This window comes from Dromaius novaehollandiae, chromosome 12 (assembly GCF_036370855.1).
Source record: "Dromaius novaehollandiae isolate bDroNov1 chromosome 12, bDroNov1.hap1, whole genome shotgun sequence".
Taxonomy (NCBI): Eukaryota; Metazoa; Chordata; class Aves; order Casuariiformes; family Dromaiidae; genus Dromaius; species Dromaius novaehollandiae.
In genome coordinates, this window is record NC_088109.1 from 17,889,460 (window position 1) to 17,913,608 (window position 24,149).

The 24,149-nt window shown below is 47.5% G+C and overlaps 2 protein-coding genes across 8 annotated transcripts in view; one reads left to right on the forward strand and one right to left on the reverse strand.

Annotated features, from left to right (window-relative positions):
- The window catches only part of CEP15 (centrosomal protein 15), a 48,500-nt gene extending 27,599 nt beyond the window's left edge, over positions 1-20,901 (forward strand). The window contains exon 5 of the mRNA XM_064519125.1: positions 17,448-20,901. Coding sequence (XP_064375195.1) covers positions 17,448-17,495 — 48 coding nt within the window. The 3' untranslated portion in view covers positions 17,496-20,901. The remainder of the gene's footprint in view (positions 1-17,447) is intronic.
- CADPS (calcium dependent secretion activator) overlaps positions 8,280-24,149 on the reverse strand; it is a 244,560-nt gene continuing 228,690 nt past the window's right edge. For all 7 annotated transcript variants that reach the window (XM_064519123.1, XM_064519120.1, XM_064519119.1 and 4 more), the window contains 2 exons: positions 11,438-11,542; positions 8,280-9,600 (listed from right to left, as the gene is read on the reverse strand). In XM_064519123.1, coding sequence (XP_064375193.1) covers positions 9,421-9,600; positions 11,438-11,542 — 285 coding nt within the window. In that variant the 3' untranslated portion in view covers positions 8,280-9,420. The remainder of the gene's footprint in view (positions 9,601-11,437; positions 11,543-24,149) is intronic.

The window sequence follows — 24,149 nt, forward strand, 5'->3', positions numbered from 1 at the left end:
GCCGGCCCTCCGCGAGCCCCGCAGCCCCCCCGCGCCCCTCGGGTCGCCCTCGCCTCTGCAGTCGGCGCTGAGCATTTATGGTCCACTGGAAGATAACTTAGGATCCTCCTAGTTATTTAACTTGGCAGCTGCTTAAACTCCACAGTGGAAGCTGCCGAAAGTTATTAGCATTATGCTTCGATCTCCCTCTGAAATGGTGGCTTTGATTTCCACGTCGCTTTGCTTTTTTATATGTGTTTTTTAAATGCGGGGGTTTTTTTTTTTTTTTGGATAGCGGAAGGCGAGGGGCGACTGGGTGAGCCACCAGCCCAGGCGCTCGGGGGGCGGCTAGCGAAGCGCTTTGCCGGCTTTGCGGCCGGTGCAAGGCGGAGCGGAGGGGGCCGGGGCCGGGGGCCAGCGCTCGGGCTGCCTCCCCGCGAGGCAGAAATGCCTCAGGATGGTCCCATGGCCAGAGTTCAATTTGCAGCAGTCAGAGGCAGAGATTTATTTTGGGGGCGAATTTGCAGGCAACGAATGGAGTCATCAGGGGAACAAAGTTTGGGGCTGGGGTACAGAGGGGGATGCTTCCCATTTAGCAGCTTCCTTTTGCCCCTTCGAAACCGCCCTGCCTGGTGTGACGGGGGAGTAGCGCTGCATTCCCCCGCCCGGCAGCCCCCTCATCACCAGGGGCTCTGCGGGCACCCCGGAGGGTCTTCATGGGCTCCCTGCAGGGTCTTCACCAACGTTTTGCAGGGTGTCCTGTAGGGTCTGCATGGTCCCCCCGCAGGACCCCCGAGGAGGCGGTGGCGGGGCCTGGCCCCCGCGGTGCCCGCAGCCCCCGGCCCGTGGGTGGCCCCGCTGCTGCGCGACCCGGTGCTGCTGCCGCGGGGACCCGCGCGGGGCAGAGCTGGTGCCTGGCGAGGCCCCTCGGCGGGAGCAGAGGCGCTGAGTCCCTCCAGACTATTGTTTCAGCCTGTTTACTGAGTCATGCACGTATTACTGCGTACGTGTAGGCAGATTATTTTTATTTTTTACTTTTTTTTAAGAAAACAAAATTTGGTGTAATGAACATTTTGGTATAATGTGCTGTTGAGCCAGCTTTCGGAGAGCTGACTGGCTCCCAGCACAAACGCGGCTGGTGGGAGCTGTGAGCGCGCTGGCCCAGCGTGGCTCTGCTGGTTGGTGACTGGTCCTTCCTCAACGATGGCAGCGGTAGCTTTGACATTTTTAACCTAAGGCTCATTTTAAGAGCTGGTAGCCAACCTGCTCCTAAAGCTGCTTGAAACCTGGCCCCGCTGCAGCGCAACTAGTAGGTCGCCATGGCTAGAGCTGCACGAGGAGTACCTCGATGGCAGGCAAACTGGCTTATGTAATTCTAAAAATGGCAACTTCTTGCTTGCCACTTCTCTTTCTGTGTGTGCTGAGAGTCCTGCAGAGCTGCCAAGCAGACGCAATTGAATGAACTCTTTTCTCTGCTCATTCCTCCTTCCGCAGCTCGGAGAAAGTGAGCCAGAGCCTATTCTGGTTTGCCTGTCAACAGAAACGGTAACTAACAGCTAGAGCCCGACAGGGCTTTCTGCCCCGCAAGCACTGCCTGCCTGGCAGGAGTGGAGACATCCTGTGCCGCTGCGAGCCTCGTCCCTGGTGCAAGCGAGGGCAGCCGGCACCGCGCAGCTCCCTCCGCTCTCCTCTGGCCCAGGAGCCCGCGTAGTGTCAAAAGCCAAGCTGGCAAGGCCAGCAGAAAGGTGCAGAAGGGGTGGGCTGCTGTTCTCCTTCCTTATTGCTGAAAACAGTCGTTTTTTTACCTCAAAACAATGGAGCCATGCTGCATTTCATTTCGGGAAACTGAAACCAAGAGATATCCACTCCTCATGTTTTGCAATGTTGTAATTTTTCATTTTGAAAGAGTGGGAGCATTTAATTTTTTTTCTGTTTTTGTTTTTTTTCCCCTTATTTTCTATTTAGGAGAAAAGGTGGGAGGAAGTAGAGAGGGCGAATATAATGGGGGGATGGCCTTGTTCTCACTTTCCTACTGAAAACATTTCAGAAAAAGGAGCAAAAAGCAGTGAAAATGGGTAGAAGCCCACTTCAGTTTTGTGTTCCTGTTCCTCCCCTTTTTCGCTTGAAAGGACGGCCAGAAAAAATAAGTGGGCCAAACCCCACATGTTTTGAATTATTCTCTCCTTAATGAAATAGAAAAATGTTTCATTTTCAAAATTACTTGCTTTTTTGATGAAAAAAATTGAATAGTCAGGATGTTCCCAAAGCCAATATGAGTTGCCATTCCCTCAGGCATTTTGCAACTCACTCCCCATCCACTGTTGGCCGGTTTTTCTGTCTGTGCCCCGTGTGATACTGTGAGATTTGCATTTGCCATAGCCTGGACGGCTGTCCCGGAGGTCCTTGTCCATGGCGGAGCAGGATGCCACGTTCTGCAGGGTGCAGAGGTGGCCGTGGAGGGCAACACGTTGCATCCGTCCTTCTGGTGTGCGTGACCTCCTGGGCTGCAGGAGCCTCGCCGGTGGTCGGAGCAGCTGAGTCAACGTGAGGTTGACTTGTGAAACTGCTGCTTGGTAAGCTGGGCACAACCACCTCGCCATCACCGAGACGAAAAACGCAGAGCCCTGCTATGGTCCACGCTGGAGCAGGTCAGAACTGCCCGTGTCAGGAAAGTCCTCTCTTTTCGGTGCTTTCAGCCCCGGAAGATGCAATCTGAAAGAGCCACTAAAAAAAGCCCCTGCACAACCAGAACACAAACTAAAAATCCAGACCTTGTTATGGCAGGAAAAAAACTTCAATGCCTGACCCAAGTATTCCCTGAACATTCAAGAACACCCACAAATTCTGTAAAAATAGCTGATAATTTATTTATTTGATTCAATTATGAGCCTAGCTTGTGATTTTGGGGTGGGGGTGGGGCTGGAGTTAGTGATGCTGAAGAACTAATTTAGCGGAAAAACCCCAGCAAGTCATCAGATCTGTGGAGCGGGGCAGCTGCTTCGGCTCATCTGCGGAAAGCGAAGAGCGTTGCAGAGCGCCCACCGGCTGCTCTGAAACCTTCCGGGCAGGGAGGGCTGTGCTGGGGGCACTGAGGCCTCTTCCCTTTCTTACTGGGGGAGCCTTCGGCTCCGCCGTGCCCCGGTTGAGGCTGGGATGAGGTGTGGTGCTGCGTGGCCGGCCCTGGCCCGTGGCTAGGAGGTGGTGGCCAGGCAGGCCTTCTCCAGCTGAGCAGCGTGGGGCCGGCGTGCGTGGAGGCCTGGTGCCTGCGCCTGCTCCGAGGATGGCTGGTGGACTTTCCAGACCGACTGTAGAGCCCGTGAACGGTCCTGAACAAAATGTGTCGGCTTTGAAAGGCAAAGGTAGGGTTTTCCTTGCCTGGGAGAGGATTGCGTAGGGACAGGCACTCTGGGCCCGCTCAGGTGAGGTGTTAATTGCTGGGCAGCTCTCCATCGGTTGCGCAGCGTGGGGAGCAGGGTGGAAGAAGGTGTGCGTTTGAGAGGCTGGCTGTTCGCTCCTGCTTGCTCACAACTCTGGATTGACCAAGGGTAGATCTCTTGCAGCGAGTGTTAGCTGCACACTGGCTGGTCGTCCTCCTCCTCCCCGTTGGTTTGCGTTACTGGGTTGCCTCCAGTACTGGAGAACGTGGCTGTGGGACGTGCTCTTGTCCCTCATGGGAGGGTCCAGAGGGGGCTGGAGGCTTCTGGCGTGCTCTGCCTCTGATGTACGTTGCAAAACCAAACCCACAATCTTCGCTGTGTCAGCTGGATAGAAAAAACCTTCCCCGTCATCAGAGTTCGCAGCCCAATTCATTTTGAGCCTTTGAGCTACTTCTCTCCTCCTTCCTCCCAGTGCTGCGAGTCTCCTCTGCAGCTGACAGCCTGGGACAGGCCTCCGAGATCAGCTGCTTTTGGAGCTCTCTATCTGCTGAAAGCAGTCCTAAACGGTGTGGCCTTTGTTCCCCGCAGCTGTCGTGTCCTCCCGGCTCTGCAACAAGTCTTCGCTTTACAGCCCCTGTCTTGTCAGTCCCCAATCTGATCTGACCACCTGGTTTGTTTTTGAGTCGAGCACTTGAGTCATAACATTTCTGTTTATTTCAACAACTGTATTCGTTGCATAGGAAATGAGCCAAGATGGTCTAAGGCGGGGAGAGCAAAGCATGTCGTGGTTGTAATTGCTTTTGCTCTTCCAATATCAAATTTTACAGTATAATCAAAATCTTATTTTTGTACTACTTGACTCTGTTATTGACTTAATCTTCTTAAGTGCTCCTATTATTCCAGTGATTTCATCGTTGCATGTTGATTTTAATCTTTTGATCTCCATATTAGCTACTGCCTGCAACTAATTTGTTGCTCAGTGTTTTTCTTTGTTTTGACCTGTGAGGCATTTTCCTCATGGCACACAACTCTGCTGGCAGATTGCATATAATCTCTGCACTTTTTTTCTCCCATATTTTGCATAGTTACAAGAAATGCAGATTTACAACTTGAAATGGAATATGCATCTTTTAGAAAGGCTGGGGAAAATATCACTTCATGTGTAGCTCAAGAGCCTAAACACGCTTTTATAAAGGAAATACCGTTGACTACAGCTCACCGGATAAGAGGTGTCACGCAGGCTTTTTGGTCAAACAAGTTCAGAGTTGTTGGCAACTACAAAGATTGTAACTTATTTTGTATGTGGCCAGATACCAACTAGTTTCTGAAAGCATTGCCAGACTTAAGACAAAGAAGGGTGATTTTTGTGAATGGTTTGAGGGAACTCGTCTAGCAGGACTCAGCTTGATGCAGCGGCGGCTCTGGTGAGGTGTGACGCCACCAAGCAGTTGTTTGGACAAAAATTGGTGACGGTGGTGGTAGCGCAGAGTCTTGGGCTTGGCGGACCAAGCGTGGGAGGCGAATTAGAAATATGGTTCCCACGGCTGCATTTGGGTTGGCCATTACCCGAGTGCTTTTTCCCTTCGTAGCTCATTGTTTAAACTGCACTGATTTATTCGGGGCTTTGTTTGCTTTAGCTTTTTCTTTTAAAGCTTCATGAAGTAATTTTTGCCTTAGGTTTGCTGTGACTTTTTTTCAAAGAATGCAGCCTGAACATTGACAAAATCATCTTTGCTTTGCTACATGCCTATTTATGCTTCTGAACACCAATTGTCTTCTAATATTTTTGACGTTTTGGTCACTAGAGAGGCAGAAAAGCAATTTCTAAGATGCCTATGGGCCAGGAGACATGCATTACAGCAGAGGGGAAAGAATCTGTTAGTTGCTGAAATATAAAACAAATTGGATGAACAGCTGCTGACACTTGTCAGTCAAATAGTTGATAGCATTTTCAGTCTCCATGCCACATGCTTTAAGTAAGTCTGTCAAAAAAGGATATTTTCACTGGACTTCCCTGTAAATATGAGAGAAGTTTTGGCCTGATCTATCATTTAAAATTTTGCTGGCAGAAGAATGAAATTTTCCTGTTTCTCCAAAACTGACTGACATAACTGTACTGGCAGACTTCTTAATCTAGGTGCCGTTGTGCTGGCAGAAGGTGCTTTGACTGTTGGAGCTTGTTCCATTTGAGCAACTGGTTTTCGCTAGACCAGCAGAAGACCTGTGCATCCCCCCTCGGCCGGGTTTGCCAGCATGCTCCCGTCAGTGGGCAGACCCTCCCAGCGGTAGGTACTGCCTGGGATACAGCGTCGGTCTGCGGAAGCTTGAGTCCTATCCAAAGTATAGTTCGTGACCAGGAGGGTTTTAAACCTGGACTTATGTTGTTCATACAAACCAAACCATTCTGGATGTGACCTTTCAGAGGGACTAACCCAAGCCAGCACTTTCCGCGTCCTGCTCTTGGTACTGTGGTGTGGTTGCCGTGTAGGTTGAGGTCGGACTGCCGGCACCCAGGGTTAATGGCAGTGGAGATCGAGCCACTGCGCCCTCCTTTGCTTGACCACAGGCTGCAGGCTCTGGACTGGGAGGTTAAATGCTGCTTTGTAGCACTGCCTGTAGACAGCTTTTCTCCCCACTCGCGCTCAAGTGTGCAATGCCAAGCTCATCACTTGGGTCTAAAGTCCTTCAAAGAGATAAGCTGGCTAATGCTTTATGCTACTTGTTTTGAACATGTGGCCAAACCTGACATATCCTCAGGATTGCTATGGAGTCGCTGAGGTGCTTTGTTGGGGTTTGAGGACATGTGAAAAGCTGTCACAGGCTATAGGGTTATTGCTGATGACAGAGAAACTCAGACAAGGGCATCCGTCACCCGCCGTCTCGGGGAGGCACTTGGGTGCGTTAGTGATGCACAGCCAGGGATCATCTCCTGAAGGCTGCGCCCACACTCTTTCATTCAAAAAACTGAGCAGGGCTCACTATTCTGAAAGGTGGCAGGTGGAAGTGGGCTGTGTTTTTACCCAATAAATGTTTCATGTTAAAAAAAAAAAAAAAAAAAAAGACTGGAGCCTGTTGCAGAGCAGAATCAAGCTGTTTCTCTAGCTCCACTCTGCCTGACGGGGAGCAGAGCTGCAAACCGGGGTCTCCCCGAGGTGCTCTTCACCACCAGCTTGGTGACCACTCTAGGTAAGACTTCCCTAGTGCCTCCTCTTGGAGCTGTTGCCCTTCATATAAATATTTGGGGCAGGGGAAGGAGAAGAGAGAGAGGGTGTGAGCACATGTATGCAGCAGTTCAGGAGCCTGACATGCTGGATGGTGGTTAGGAGCAGAAAATGTCACATTCAGGGTCTCAAGTGGATACCCAGCCACCAAGAAAGATGGGAGCAAGCGGCACTTGCTGTTTGTTCATTGCTTTATGTTTTGTGAGGCTTATTTTGTCAGGCGAGTCCTGTGAGGGCTTCAGATGGGCTTTGGAGAGCGATTAAAAGCTCCAAGCATAATGGACAGTGGGATACAGATGGTTTTCATAAGTGTCCCGGTGACAGACTTGCAGAGGCTCCTGAGCTAGTCTTTGGAGGACTCAGTTTGACTTAAATCCACCATCCAGCTATGCAGGTACTCGGTCCACAAAGGAACTAAGGTAGCAGTTGAGTGGGGTTTTTTTTTTGATAGTGGCGGGAAGCTTCCTGTGTCAGTAGTCACAAGGCCACGTTCCTGCCAAAGTCCCCATAGGTGGCTTTTCCTGGCAATGCTTCCCTCTACCAGCATCATGGAGCAAGACAAAACCCAGGAAGTCCTGCATACCGTGGCCTGCTGAGTTGAGTAAAGGTTCATGGCTTAAAGACCTTGTCTATGCTAGTGCATCAACAGGCTTAACAAAACATTAAGGGTGCTAAATGTATCTGCCTACCTAAAGCAAAGGACCAACTGATGTCCTTAGCCCAAGGGTATAGTACACATAGGTCACCAAGGGGCTGGTATTGAATATGTAGGTTACAGCAGCCTAAGGGTGGCTGCAGAGCACCTCCATAGCCAGAGTCAACTGACTCCTCCACGACAGAAGGATATGACCCAAAATTCAGCATTGCAGGTGGGTCTGCTGCAGGCTCCATAGCTATCCCAGTCTCATGGACCCATGGGACCTAATACGCACCCCCCCACACACTCTTCCCAGAGGGTCCTCCCCCTCCTCCCAGATGCCCAGGAGCATGTCTTATGGCTCTCAGGCACCGGAGGATGGTTTGGTCTAACGGTTTATATATGACAGGGGGGTTAATCCAGGCAGGACAGTTTAAAGCATTTGCCCATCCTGTATTCGTAGGCGCTGAATGTGTGTCCTCGTTCCCTGGGGTGGCGGCAGATTGACGTGCTTGGGGGTGAGGGGCATCAGATGGTCTGTTTTTCTCTCTCAATGAGTCTGAAATCCTGGCTAGCAGGAGTCATTTTCAGTCTGAATTGGCTGCTGGGATGGAGTGATTGCAAATTGCCTCCAAAACCTCTCCTAAATGATCTCAGAAAATGTCCAGCCTAATGTACTTTCCATTGAGCCAGCCTGGTTTTTAACTTCAGCCAGGAGGCTGCTCACGTGCCATGCATTTGTAAATGCCCAGCAGGTTGCTGCCACTGCCCTTGCTGGGAGAAGTTAAAATACAAATTGAGGCCTTTTGGTGGAAAGCAAGTGTTGGGCAAGGCTAATTACCATGTAACAACGGGGCCAGTCTGCAACTGCACCAAGAGCAGGTCATCAGTTAGACATCTGAAGATAGATCGTTGGGTGTAGTGTGCAGACAATGGTGGAAACAACTGCTAAGGTGACACCAGGAATGCTCCCGTCCCTGGGGACTGTACAGTCTGGTCCCACCCTGACCTTTGGGAGTAAATCAGAAAACCATCTTCTTAATTAATAAACTGTAAAAACACCCATGAGAAAAGAAAATGCTCTTTATTCTGAGAGGTGGGGGCTCTTACATCTCAGCTTTTAATTTCTTTTTCTAAGACAGACATAAAAAGACTCCATAATTTATTCTTAGGACATCTGAATAGTTATTTATTGAGAAGCCACAGTTCTCACACTTTTACAACTGTCGGCTTGTATAAGGCAAAAAAAAGCAAGATGGATCACTATTTTACACAGAAAGTAAAAGCTCTGGAGAGGGGACTGATGGACATGCAGTTACTGGTCAAAATGCAATGTACATGACATATATAAAAACCATTGTGAAACAGAGGAATTGTAAATTATGGTTACAATCTACTGAAATAAATATTCAATATATTATTATAAACACATTTGTATAGTCTAAGATTGTAATTAAAGTTGTCTTTGTACATATACGGTTATTTGAAATTTAAACAAAAGTGTAACATTTAGAGGAGCAAACGTCAACATAAAACAACTGCTTTGGACTTGTAATGTGGCGTGATATATCCATAATGATAGGATTAATCTGGTGTGGCAATTAGAATGACTAATCCTCTGGGATGTAGCCTCTATGGAGTTAACTGCATATTGAAGGGAAGAGCCTGGTTTATTAACAAGGATGCAGAATGATTCAAACGGCTGTCTGGGTTTGTTTGTTTTCTGTTTTTAAATGAACAGAGAGAACAAAAAAATCATTTGTAATTGCCTGGTTCTTCTTTTAAAAACAAAGCTGTTTTTTATTAATTTTAAGCAGTTGGCATCCACAGAAGAGAAACAAAGAAATGAAAGGACTTGGTTCACTCATCTTCACAACAATTTACCATCAATGTATATACGGTACATTAATGAAGCATTGTTTAAACTTTAATTATAACAGGGACACACCTAGCATGTTTTCTATGTAGTTTTCCATTAACAGTATTAAACAATGGTGCTCCATATTGCTTATGAACATATAGATATGAAATTAGGAAACCAATGAATCAAAGAGAGGTGCTAATCTTATTACCACACAGCTAAAATGGCATTTGTATTGGTAAACTTCTCATGGGCATTTAGAGCTGACATAAAAATTCCTAATGTGGCTAACTGAGTAACAGACGAGGTACATGCACGGATGCCGGGCCGCCAGGCCAGCTTCTCCTAGTCGTCTTCTTCGTCTTCCTCATCGCTGTCCTTCATGGTGATGCCCTGGAGCCCGCCGCCTTCGCTGACCGACGCCGTGGCCTCCTCTACCGTCAGCCGGTTCCGGATGGTCTCGTAGGTTTTGCTGTTTAGGGTGGAGTCCAGCACTCCTTGCAATCGGAAATCCCGGTACGTTTTCTAAAGCGGGGAGAGGCACGGAGCAAGGAGACAGCACAGAAGTCAGCGCGGACACCGGCTCCCCTGCCTCACCGCAGGACTCAACCCGGACACCCGGGCCTGGAGGGTTGGGGCCACTACGAGAAGACGCTGGGCTGTCACAAAAATCCAAGCCCGTGCCAAACTGCCCCGAAGGCCTTTTGCCTTGCCCTGGGCAGCGCCGAGGCCTCACAACGGGCGTCCCTGCTAGCTACGGCGTTGCGTTGAGGTGGCAGAAGTCCCCTTAGGGCAAATGCAAAGCTGCCTTGCGCCCAAGCTGGGGCTCTCTGCCCCAGCCCTGCCTCTGCGGCTCTGCGGCTCGTGTAGGGGCTGCACAGCGGTCAGTGACGGACTGCAGGTCTACTCAAGGGAGCTTGAAATAAGCTAGACTGGGGCCTAAAAACACATCGAAGCGACAGAGCAGAGCTCCACTCGCACTAACTCGCCTTGCTTCTAGATGCATTCATTTGCCTGTAAAGTAACAGCTATTTTTCTCCATGCAGCAGCACTCCGTCTCCTATAGCTGCAGATGTGATTACATATTCCGGGAATGCTGTGTATTAACTAATCCTACCTACAATGTCCAGATTAGAGAAGCTAAGTCCAGGACACCAGAGAAAATTGTTCATGTATAAACATAAGCACATGGCATGTGTTTTTTTAAATCTTTTTTCACCTAATTGTGACACTGGAGTTATATTTTTGGGGTTGGCTATATTTCCCTTATTATTATGACTGACTGAATGATAAGTTATTTGTATTTGAATTTACATTTAAAAACTTCTCGCCTCTGTGAGATAAAACTCTGGCCTCGTTGTAGTTCATTTAATTATGAACTGTGTTCTGTATGAAAACTATGATTGCAGGAAGTCCTTGGATTTGTTGTTGTAGCTGCTTCTGAAAGTAATATTGGTATAAATAAAGTGCAAGGAGAAAAAGCTTTCTTCAGCTAGCTCATAAGTAGAAATAATTTGTCTGTGCCTGTTGTTTTCAGTTATCAAAAGCACATTTAATACATTTCAGTTTTAATTTATTCATGCCTTCAATGTGTTCAGTGAACGAGACCATAAACATTTTAAAATACTACACCAAAAAGCATTAGATAGAACCTAAAATGATCAAAAATGTATTTACCCCCTTCTGTGATCTTATTATTTCATGTAAACCACTGTGATTTCACACTGAAATAATTATCATTAGTCCAAGGCGCGTACACACACACACATATACACATACACGTGCACTCAAGGAAAAAAAATGTTACTTTCAGGGTATGTTATCTCACCTTTGTGATCTCTTAGAGTTGATTATATACACCCATTGTAAAAGAAACAACTTCAATTAACTATGAGAACAATCCTCATTTGCATGCTGACGATAATCACAAGCCATAGCTGGGCTTAAATGTTTCTAGGAAAACAGTGTTAAAAACTTTTTATTTGATTTAACCCATTTTAATGCTGGAGTTTATTGGTGTGATCAACATGCTTTTTCCATAAAAAGGCTAATTTTGGCATGCTTATTATGCAGGTAGGTTTGAATAGCAATAGAGGTTTTTTTTTTTCCTTTTGTCATGTAAACAGTTACTTTATTCTTATTTGCACACATGTATTTTGTATCTTTGCACATTTCAAGTTCCTTTCCATTCTTCTGTACATACCATGCACACAAATATCTTCATTGTAAACTGTTTTAATGAACAATTTAATTTATTTGCAGGCTACAGTTTGTCTAAGAGAACATGCTGCACACATGCACACGCGCACACACACGCTCCTTTCGACAGCAAGACGTTAGCAAAATCACAGGAGACGGTTACCTTTACTATCCTAATGAGAGTTTTCAGTTGGTAAATGTGAAGCTGCAGGTCCATGCGGTCGGTCAGCCAGGTGCAGACGACATTCATGGAGCTGGTGTACCATTGCTGCAAGAGAGACAAGACTTCTCCAGCAACCACGTTACAGGAGCGCGCTGTGCCAGGAACACAGGCTGCACACAGGCATACAGGCAGGACCAACCTTTTCCACTAGCCAGCCTGTTAATGGGATATGACAGACTTACGGGGGGAGGCAAGCACCCTCTTTTATGCAGAATTTCCATGCAGGAGCCTTTAAATTGTAATAATTATAACAATGATCTTATTTTGAGGGGTAGAGGAGGGGAGCTGATTAAATACCAAGGACTCTAGAGCCATTTAACGTAGTCCTAGCCTCTGCCTCTCCAGGAAGAGGGCTTGCTTCCCATGCTAGCGGCCACCAGCAACGGCACGAGGTTTTTGTAATCCTGTTTTACCATTGACTTGACTTGCCAGCAGTGGCGCGAGTTTGGCCCAGTACTTTTTTTTTTTTTTTTTTCCAGCCCATTCCCTGAGCAAGAGCACAGTCTTGCCATTAAGTGCGTCAGCCCCTCACTCAGGCTACTTACCATCTTGAAATCAGACATAAGCAGCCACGGGGCAATGCTGGCTCCCTGAGGGCGAGCGGAGGGGAGGCTAGCGCAGTGCAAGGCTTAGCTGCAGGTGAGGTTGCGCTGGCGTAAGCACCTACAGACGCCTGCCTGCACTGCGCAGGAGATGCTTCGGGTTCAACCTCACAATTATGAAAGATGGAAAAGCATCGAACAAATGAGCTTGTTTCAAGCTGCTGAACTCACAGGGCCCCTCCAGGGGCTGAAATTTTGCTGCTTGTCTGTGAAAAAGGCTTGCAGCTGTGTGGCAGCAGACTGCCAGCCCTGCAGTGCAGGAAGCCACTGGTGGGCTGGGGTTCAGTGCCCTGCTCGCACAGGGCTGGCATTGCACATCTGATGCCACGTGTGTGGGTAGCAATCCCTAAAGAGACGGAAAAGCAGGGACTATGGCGAGGGGAATCACAAAATGTCCCCACTGCTCTCAGCACAGTTGTTAATTATGGTCTGTCTATGCAAAACCATCACACTTCCCTATGCACAGTCGTCCCTTGCATGCATGCTCACAGACATGCACACACACCCCACAAAACCTGTACCACAGACCAGCTGAAATTAAACTAGGGCCAATTAAAAAAGAAAAGAAAAAAAAAAGACCAATTTATAAACTTCCTCCAAGACAATCCTATCTCTGACTGAGCCCCATCTAGATTAGTCTGAAATGCAGCTCCTTCCCAACTAAACTAAAACCTTGCACCAGTCTGGCTCAAGCATTATTTTCTCCCACCCCCTTTTCTTCTGGGTCTTCACAGATTCAGAAACATCCCTCTTTCCTCCAGTTGCTGTAGCTGCCGGTGCTGCCGGTGAAGAATGACAATAACCAAATACTCTGTATTTCCAAAATCCAAGACTGTGGCTTGTAACCAACCCCCCACAAACACACGCTCTGCAACACTGGCAGAGATGCTCGTTTCTGCCTGTGAGCAGGTTGCAGATGTCACTGCTGGAAGTGTGGCTCCAACACTACTAGCTGTCACTGGGTAGGGGCTTAACTGAGCATCAGGGACTGCAGGCAACGGCAGCCTGAAGCACCCACAAGCCAAGTACATGAGCTGGCAAAAGGCTGACCAAAACAAACAGATGAGCCCAAACTATGAAACGAGCACAGCACAACAAAAATGTGCCCTCAACACACATAATCAAACCATAATGTAATGCACCAAGTAGGTGCACCCCACCATGAGGACCAGACAATGATGCTGCATGGAGAAGCATGCAGCTTCGCTTTCGTGGTTCCTTATGGTTTAACATACTGTGCCCTGAAAGCCTATCCAGCGCACTAGGCCCAGAGATGTGTACTGCACTCGTCCAGTAATTGGTGTGTTACATCTGCTACATGAAGCTCGATGTACCATGCCCTTGCAACAACACCTGCCCTTGGAAAGAGATCTGTAGAGCTTTCCTTGGGACCAGATGGGGAGTGCTTTTGCTTTTGTTCATTGATTTCAGTGCTCAGGTCCAGCAAAGCACAGCCTGGGAAGGGTGAGAAAGGCAGCTCCTCTCCCCCACCAGTCGCTGGAGGATGAGAGAACACCAGGGCAGTCTCTGCTGGCTAATTCCCGTGTCAAGAAAAGACCCGCCCAAGACATTCCTGTACTTACATACCTACTCCACCTCCTAGGAAAATGGAGGAAATAAAGGGATGGAAGAATCACCAAAGAAAAGGCACGTGATAATCTCTTGCTTGCTGCTTACATCTCATGCAACTTATGGCAGATTTCTGCTGACCCTTCATCTTCAGTGCAAAGACCTGGCAGAAGTTAAGAGCTGACAGCTGAAATGAAACTAATTTGGATGGGAAGGAAGGAGTGTTCCCTTTAAGGGAAATTATACACTGATACTGTTATCTGTTACTCAAAGTCCTGACATCAGATTGGGGTTACCTTGTGAAATGAAGTGCCCTAATTAGACCACAAAAGTAGGAGTGAGGGCATGGTGCCCCCCGCTCCCGATCAGGGCCTCTGGCAGCACTGAAATCCAGGAGCTGCTCTGAAGCCAGCTTTTTATGCCTCCTGATCCCTTAGACTAGCCTGGGAGGTGAGAGCATCCCTGGATATCATCGCCCGGAGAGCCCTGGGTGTCTGTGGGCACTGGGACAACCTCTCAGGCTGCACCGCCAGCATGGCTGGAGGGTCTCACAAAGCGCTTGCTGTCAGTGGAGGGTCTGCCCAGCTTCCCTCGTAACGCTGGGTACCCATGAGGGGAAAAAAATGGTTAACATTTACAATGCTACATCTTTGCAATCAGCATGCTCAAATGACTCACACTCTCAGGTGACATTAGCTGTGACCCAGGGCTGCATGTCAGCTTCTACGCTGGGCATATGGATGCCCAGGCCACTGAAACATCCCCTCCTTCCACCACGTCCCTTAAAGAGAGAAGGAGGAACAAAGCAAGCCATACATATGTTACATAGGCACATGCTCTCCCTTCCCACTGCTGCGTCTCATCTTCCATAACATGATCTGTCAGCTGCTTATGTCACCTGTAAATGAGATGAGAAGTCCCTTCTGCCATTTCACTTTGGCCTGTGCCACGCACACCTACGCTGCTTTAGAAATACAAACTAGAAATGAGACCCTCTGTGAGATAACTGCACAAACTCAGCAAGGTGACAGCATCTGCTGGTGTCCCAGGAGCCACTCAGAGCTGCACCGTCATGCCATGGCCTGCTCACACCTCGACAGGGCCAGCAGAAAGCACCAACAGGACCAACACCATCACAGCAGCATGTCCTGCAGTTAACATCAGACCTACCAACTTTCAGTTGCCTTTTAAGAAGGGCACATGATTTTGCTGCTTGCAAATCCTTCAAATTAAGCATTCTTTTCTAATGAAGCCTGTTATGTTTCTGGTAGACATTCAAACATGCAGAATTTTGGGGAGAACTTTTCTGGACTGAATCTCACCCTTTTCCCCTTGAGCACTGGCTAACAAGGGCTCGGCCAGAAGTACTTCTGGACTGCAGGAAGGGAGCTCTCTTCCTCAAAGCTAAGTAACTCCAAAGACTTTCTGTTTATGAGAAAAAAGACAAAGTATAATTCATTGATCTTGATACACAAAACCGTCATATCATTTCATAGAGCACACACCAACTGCTGAATTTAAGCCCTGCATATTCATAAAAGATAAGTTAGCCCATAAATTAAATGTTCCCTGTAGCTATCACTAGTGTTGATGTGCTATAAGACGCACAAGCCCTCTGATTTCATGACTAACCCACCACGGATGATAACATTTGCATATGATTATATTATTAAAAAAACAACAACAACAAAGCCAAATGCTCCTAAACAGAAATGTGATCACTTCAGACAAAAGAGCGCAATGTGGTCCTTCCGGGACATCAGCCACCTCACTGGAGGGCAGCGGCTGTGTGTCGGGGAAATGCTCCTCGCTGGGGCCCCGACTCCAGCCGGGGCTTGTCCCAAAGCACCAAGTGCAGAAGGCAGAGCCTAAGCACTGACCTTTGCGCACGCTCGTGGCCTTACCATGTGGGTGCAACATGCTTCAGGCACATTTATGGGGTCTGAGCACTAGCTAAGCTGTGCCACGAGCACAGCCGAGGTAACGAATACAAGTATAAGTTTTTCTCAGAGCTCGCTTGTGAAGAATAATTAGGGCCTCACTGGTGCTCCCAGAGCCCATGGCCCGCAATTCAGCATGTAACTCACTGCCGCTCACAAACATTACTGATGATACTTGGCATCCCCTTAGGGGTGCCAGGTGAGGGACATGAAGGGTGCAGCCCTTCCTTGGCCAGTCGGCCTGGGGGATACGGCACGCTGAACGGGATGTCTGAGGGGACGTGAACAAGGCTCCTGCAGAGGCGCACCACAGCCCCTGCCAATTCCTGTGCAAGAAGGGCAGAGTACATGCAAACAAACGCTCTTCTTACAATGGTATCAGGAAGGAACCCAGTAACAACAATTAAACATCATATCTGCGAGGCCAGGAATTTAATTCCTCTTTCAGGTTAGTTTTCCTGTTCCCCTGCTCTCTTTTACGGCGGTCCTCACTGCTAGGTGCTAGCCTGGCCAAATGAGGTAGGCCAGCTGGGACCCTCCTGAGCAGGCATTAGAGGAGCTGCAGCGTGCCAAGGGGCAGGCTTTGACGGCTGCCTATGTAACACCCCAACCAGCTTGAGCAATAAGCTTGCTTGCTTGTTTTTTTCCCCCTTTTTTGAGTTTAAATGCATGATCAATAAGTTGCTGAAATAGCAAGTTTATCTCTGAATATATAAATTGCAAAAATTGATATGAATAAATCTGCAAGTAACACACTGAGTGTGGCACATTTTATCAAAAAACTGTGCTGGGTTCCTGCGCTTTCCGGGAGGTGGTGTCATTACACATACACAGGAACATCTGCAAACCCCCGTCTTCTTTAGTGTGAGCTGAATGGAAGCATGACCTCCTGTTCCTTGCTATGAACCTTGAGTTCACACTCATATTTTACATGTTACAGGAAGCCACAGCTCACCCCAGGGGTGCTGCAAACAGAATCTCATAAGCCAGATGCAACACTGCTTCTTAAGGCACCTGAAGGAGCTGTATTCTTCATTCAAAAGCTTACATACTAGTAGCTTAAGGTCACTTCAGCTTTTGTAAAGAGTGGGACAAAACCAGGAATGCTTATAGGGCTGGGTTGTCAGCAGGGTAGCAGAGGGATTACAAGAAACCTGTGACTCTGCCTCTTTCTGCCTTTACTGGTAGTTTTTTTGTGTGTGAACAAGTGCCATACAACAGATTGAGGCTGGTATAAAGGCCTGGGACTGTGCAAGAGCACCCCGCTGAGCCTCAGCTGTGCTTGCAATTAGCAATAGGCATGAAATGATTATTGTTGTGGTGGCTGATGGCAATCTGAAGTGACAAGTTTTATGGGGGAAGTTGTAGTAGGGATGGTCAGCAAGTTTTTGCAAACCATTAATCGAAGGCTGCAACACAGTTTAGTCAAAGCTATTTTATGTCATTCCAAAGGTCTCACAAGGATGCTGAAAGAATATTTTTCTGCTCTCAGTGCCTTGGAATGGAGTTTTTCTAGGTCAGGGATTCTTTACTGCCCTATTTAGTGTCAAAAATACCCATTTGCCTCAAATTAGCAGAAAGCTTGTAGTTAAGGGCTAGAGATTAGGCATACAAAATTACTCAGCAGGTGACTGCTGGGTGGATTTGGGGGTTGAGAAGTCTTTAAAACTGACTACAAGACATTATATACTTCTGACAAAAGAACATAGTAATCCTACCTGCTTGCTTTAACCACTGTTGTTTGTCTATTATTACGTGCTTTAATGCTCATAAGAGCAAAACTATTGGTGATACTACTCAATTACCATAGTAACTCTCCCCTATGACCTCTCATTTCAGTACTTGCTTTCCAACCAGAACCAATCCAAGCAGTGCAAATCTATTTAAAACTGGGACACACACCGCACAAGAAAACTCCAAACACCGGCTGCCTGCTTCTCTTTGTCTGGGACAGAGCCTTGTTTTGAAACGCTGAAAGGCGGCTTTGAAATGAACCCTTGAATTCAAGGTGTTCCAGAGGTAGCAGCCGCCACGCTGGGCGGCTGCCTCTGCGGCACCCCGGCCCGGCCGCACAAAGCCGGGGGACCACGAGCGAGCGAGGAGAGAGGGGAACGTGCCAACTCCGAGGCTTATTTCTGAAGGGAAAACGGAATCTGCTCTCAGGCATCAGCTCTCCCTCAAAGTGACTTGATCAGACGTGGGGAAAATAAATTACTGACTCTTCGGGGTTTGCGGCCCTTCCGATGGGCCAGAAGCTCATCTGGTGGGAAGCACAGTGGAGATGTGCTGGTCTGCAACTGCCAACAGTAAACGACAGCCGCCAGAGTCATGTCCCTCCTGATCACAGGAGGCTCTGAGCTCAGAGTCTGTATTTGGTGCTGTCATACGCATTCACAGCGACCACCTCCCTTGGCCGGTTTCTCCTCTGAAGGGAAGGCATGGATGCGGCTTCAGCCTGTGCTTTCCAGGGGTCAGCTCTGCACACACACTTGTAGCTCGCTTTGCCTGCACACTCCCTGAGCGTGTAAGAGCAGGACCTGCTCTGGCGAAGGCTGCCCTCCCAACGGACCGACGAGCGCAGCGGAGTAGCTCAAGGCACACGGTGTCTGCACAGACAAAGCCTTCTCCAGGCCTGAACCCCAAAGGCCAGACTGCTTGGTGTCAGTAAAGACTGGACCACTGTTGTGCCTCTGGACTTCTGTGGGCACCACAGATCTCCTCTCCACCTTCCCCCAGTGACGTTTTGCTGGGGATCCCATGCAGTCATTTGCAATTATATAAACTTGGTAAAGACAGTAAGCGTTGAGACTCATGGCAAAAACAGTTTTCTACTCTTTTCTTTAAACAAAGAAGAGGTTCCCGGCATGCCTGAACAGCAGGGTTGAGATAATGCACACAGCAGTGTAGAGGATGGGAGTCTGAGAGCGTCCTCCAAAGGCTGGCCCTATCCCGGATGCTCTAAGTGGATGAGGGTGGCGGATGGAAGAAATGCACCTTCTGCTGCCCTGTTTCCAGTCCTACGCTAACTAGGTTTTAGCTGGGTTGTGATCGCTAAGTCCCTGCTATTTATTAGGCAATGTTTTGGACACATCAGTTTTGGTTTCTGCAGAAGGTGAAGCATGCGTCTGCCTAGGGTCACCAAAGGCTGAACTGCAGTCAGCAATGCAGGGGCGGGGAAAGGGGGGACAAGCACATCAGAAACTCTTGAGCTAAGATACATGGCCGTGGCCCCGGATGGAGGAGGACGAGGTGGGTGAAGAGAGCTGCGGTCCCCTGGACGTGTGCGTGCAGCTCTAGTCGCCCATTTTCAGTTATGAGATGGGAATAGAGGACCTTCTGCCACAAGACGAAGAAGAAAGAAGAACATTTCTCCCCTGCAAACATATGTTTTCTGGATCAAAAGCTGAGACCTGCCCACACAGCAATCCCCATCCCACTTGTTCATAAACTTTTCTTCCCACTTCTCAACGAAAACCGTATTCTGCTCTGCACAGTACTTGATAGTGCCCTGCTTATGGGCCTTCTTTTCACCCCTGCTGTCAGAGGGGACCTCCGAGGCTGTTCTAGAGAAGAGTCACCAAATGGCACATCAGTGTTTTGAGCTACGAGCCCTGCTTCAGCACAGAGGGCCAAATCTGCAGCGGGTGTCCCCTGTTCAGTTCCATGGGGCAAAGAGCATCTGGCTTGGTGATGTCCCATCCCCGGCATGGGCAGCACAAATAATAACCCAGCGACCACCTTGATTTACACCTGCCAAGGATTTGACCCACTCTTCTAAGTCGTGCAGGGGCCAAGGCTCGGGGACTACGGATTAAGCATCTGAGAGCGCCTGGATTTTCCAGCGGCAAAGAAATTGGTGAGCCATTGCCATGTTACAGAAATGAAGTTTAGCGGCTGTGGATCTAAGAGCACACAGCTAAACAGAAAATAAGCAATGAGTTAATATCACAGGCATTGATCAGCTAGTCTTACAATTAATGCTTCCAATAAAAAAAAGCTCCCCCTTTTTATTCAACAGAATAAGAAATTAAACACTTGTGGGCTCATTCTAAAGAATGAATGAAATTGAATAAGCTACCTAGCACTTGAGATTCCCAGCGAGTGCTTGAATAGAGCAAACCTCCTGAGTTGAATGGATTGCCTTTTGGGACCAATTTGTCTCTTTTCACTCTTTATTCCTCCTTTTTTGCTGACAGATGTACAAAGGCGGAACTGCGCTGTGCAGCTTAGCTACATGCACCCACAGCAGCTGTCACTTTTGTCGAGCAAGTTAATCAAGCAAATGCCACCATATCCCACTTTCTATAAGGAACAACATGTTATAGACAGTAGTCTTGGGAGACGGGGAGGGAGGGAGAGAGACTTTATTTTAACTTTGAGTAGCTGGTATGTTTTTTTTTCCTCTGTGTGTAAAAAAAAAAAAAAAAAAAAAAAAAAAAGCAGCCAAACCTGGTAGCACAAGCTGACACTTTTGTTTTCCCCGAGAACAAATATTTAATATGATTTTAACTCTAATTTGTACTATATGGAGAGCTGTCCGGTTTTAATTAAATTTAAGGGACTTAAGGGACACGGTTAAAAAAGAAATGGAAGCTTTTTGTTTGTGTTAACGCTTGTTGATAATAATATATTGATTGTCAATTGCTAAGCCAAAAAGATTAGTGTAGTAAATACTATTATCTGAATGCCACAAGTGAAGTGCTAGCTTCCCTTCCCTGCTTTTCCCTTTGTGAAGGAGTTTGAATCACTGGTTGTTATTTATACATTTTCTTTGATAAAACCAACTTGTGTGGCTGATTTTTTTTTAAACCCTGCCTCATTAAGTGCATAATAGCATTTACGTGTGGGGCTTTCTGCTTTTTAGCCTTTCAAGCTTAAGCTTATATTCCTCTCTCACAAGCATGTTTCAAAACTTCGGATGTTCACAAACAATTGGATACACACCAATATTGTATATATCAGATGCTCTCTTGCTATTGCCAAAGACTATAAAATAACAGAACATTATCTGCAAAGAGTAAATAAACAGTTATCTTCCTGCTACGCTGCTGCACACCAGATAATAACAGGAACGGATCGGTAGGCAGCTTTTCTGTTCTGCTGAATTCTTAGGGATACAAAAGTCTGCATCTAAAAGTACATTTTTCAGTATAGCTCTATTGAACACATAATAGCAAAGCACTAAGAGGTCTATAGGCAGCCTTTTTTTGTTATTAGAAAGATATTTTCTCCTAAAATTCATAGACTTTTAGAAGTATCTTTTCTTTCAGAAAATAAACCTAACTTTTGGTAACAGATTGCATTGTGCTAATTTAACTTCTCCGCAGGATCTCCAGCCTGGTATGTTCAGAAACAGAATGCGCAAATCAGAAGTATTTTGGATACACGAACTCTTTACCAAACTACAGAGTCTACCCTCGCACCTCGCTATACGAGTAAATCACTAGTGGTTCGGCAGGGCTCTATCTATGTTGGGGCAAACGTTCTTCATGAGAGGCATTTTTTAAATTAAAACCCTACATTGAACTCCACATTAAATTACAGAGATCTAATAAAGTGCTAACAATTAATAAAAATGCCTTGAAATCCCAGGGTCTTTTTTTTAATTGCTTTACTCTATTAAAGCCTCATGAATGTGTTTGGAGCCTCACAGGTCACAATCACACTGAGATATTATTGAAATAAATGGCTGCACAGCTTTTTCCACATCAGCAGACTTCCACTTTGGCCAAGGATTTTTCATACCACAATAAGGATTTCACGGCAGGTATATGTCATGTATTCCTCAATGTCCACCCCAGGTCTGTGGTTTCTGGTTGCCTTTTTCTCTATATTTTATTCCTTAACTATGAAATTTCATTCACATTAAAAATGTGGCTATATGGGGAAGTTACAAAGCCAAAGGGGCTTGATATTAAAATAATCTGTATTATTATTAAATAACATCACAGTCCCAGCACTACATAATAGGGTTAAGCTGCTAGCCAGAGCGATTCATCATCTGTCTAGGATGCAAATGGCATCACTGAATTACATTATCTTTTTTTTTTCCTCTCTCTTCCCAAAAATAAACCACAAAAAAACTTTGAATCGCTTAAGAGCTCTGCCTTGGACAAAACAGGGAGGAGAATTCAGAATGAAAGCTGAAACTCAGACCCTGCCACATGTGAGTGCAGCACGCTTTCTGCAGTACATATGGTACCTGAGCTCACCCGCTGCTCGGGGAGCTCAGCAACGGGGTGAGCTGAGGCTGCCGTTTCACCCTTAATTGGCTTTACGCTGGATCTGAAGGGCTCCGGCACGGCGCTGCCACGGGCATTAACGCGAGGAAGCTGTGGGGCTCCCGGGTGTCCGGGTGCCAGCAGGGGAGATGCGACTCATCCAGCACATGCCTTGCCGCACACTTCTGCCTAGCATTGCTTGAGCCCAGGATCGTTTTGCTCCTTTTTGAGCAGGAAGAGCCAGGATAGGCACCTCGTGCTGGTGTGGCCAAGGTCTACTGCAAATAAACATGCCCCAGAACATCAGCTCTAGAAACTCTCTGCTTTTAGCGCTGCATGAAATCAATTGACACTTGGGGATACAACAGGCCTCGGCGTTCCTAAGCCGTACGCCCATGCGGCCGACCCCAAGAGCCAGACACCAAAACCTGCACGCTGCCAAGAGCCACGTACTCACAGGCCTTGCAGGGGTGAGGGCAGGGTAGCTTCAGGAACGAGGCCCAGGCAGGACATGCCAATGACTCCCCGAGGCTTCCACGCTGGGGTGGAGGAGACTGCTACTTACTGCAGGGAGCTTGGGGAAATACGGTCGTCACTGTGAGCTCTCAGCGATCTGCAGAGGAAATCTGCTGACACTGGTCCTGATGGCATTTCTAACTTCACTGTCAGTCACGGCATCCTCAAACTAGAGGACACCATCTCTATGCAAAGGTGGGCATGGGCAGGACATTTGCAGGCTTGGAGACTTGGCAGGGGCCACCACTGCCTTGGAGGCAGGACGGCACCAACCCTAGGGCCTGACCTTGCAGCTCTACAGATGATACGGCCTTTCGGGCAGCAGGTAAAGCTTGTCTCGGCTACGCAGTGTCCCTGAGATGGAAGACCCAATTTTTAAAAGAGTGGGCTTCAGCTTCTGCATATTTCTCAGCAAGGGAGCTTCTTTGGTGTTGCAGAGATTGGGCACGTGGATGCAGCACTGTGTCCACACACTGCTGCATGGACAGACAGCCATCTCGCTGCAAGTGCAGGGCTGCAAGTGGACTTACTTAAACCTATTTAAAAACTTTGGCTCGAGGGTGGTGACTTGTGAAGCCACCTGGGCATCCCTTGGGGACATGGTGAGGAAGGCCAACCCATTGCACCGCAGAAGAGCAGCGGTGCCATGGTGCAGGGCTCTGGCTTGGGATGAGGGCACTGCCCAGACACGGTGTCTCCTTCAGTTGTAGATCACTCGTGGGCACCTCGCCTTGCCAGCCATCACCAACAAGGCTGTTGGCACAAATAATGGTGCAGACACATCTCAGCATTTGGAGGACCAAAGTCTTAACGGGGCCCTGTATACACACAGGTTTTGGCTCTGGGTGCTGGGGCCCTCTCTTCCTTCTCAGTAGATACAGCTCAGCAAAGTGCACAGCACCTGCTTGGGAACTGCCAAATAAAAACGAAAAATCCTGCAAATGCTTTGAAGAATTTTGCAGCCCCCAATTTTCCTGAATAAAAGAGCTTCTGCTTAAAAATATATAAAGGTACACACTCACACACCTAATTCTGTATGGATGCTTGTTCTCAAATACTTTTTTTTTAACCTATAAAATATTCTCTCCATTTTTCAAAAAAGAAATGGAGTTGACATACTAAAATTTGGATTGCTATATAAAGAACTCTTTAAAATATAATATCCACATGGTGCGCTTGCTTTTTTTTGCATACAGGGTCCAGGGCCTTGATAGTCAGTGCAATACAATGACAGTATAATTGGATGTAAAGTTGATTAATAAGATGTAATACAGTAATATATGTTATGGAATACTTTAATTATACTTGTTACTAGACTGAATTGAAAGATTCAAAGTGGGACTCGGTAACCTTTAATTGACTTCTCTTTTACAGCCTGCAAATTCCAAAAAATTAGCTACAAGCTGCCTGGGTATCTCTGTGTCCTGGACCTATTTAGTGAGCGTGGGAGGGAACAGCTCTCCCGGTATCATTTCTGGGGTTTCATATCAGAGAAAACATATTCCCTTCCCAAGTCTTGGTAAGCATTTTTGAATGCTGATATCATAAATCCAGGGTGAGGTTTAAAGGCGTATTGGGAAAGGAAAGCAGTGCAGATCAAGAGAAACGAAGTGACCTATGACGGCTAATCTCGCACGCACCACTGGCTCGCGCCGGCAAAGGCAGCAATTGTGTGGGGCTGGATTTCAGCGAGAAAAGGAAAAGAGGGATTGAAGGCGCTGCTGGAAACCAGACAACTCCTTATTGTCCGCGCGCAGGGCCGTTTGCTCGCCCCAGCGCGCACCGCGAGTTTCTTTGGGCAAAG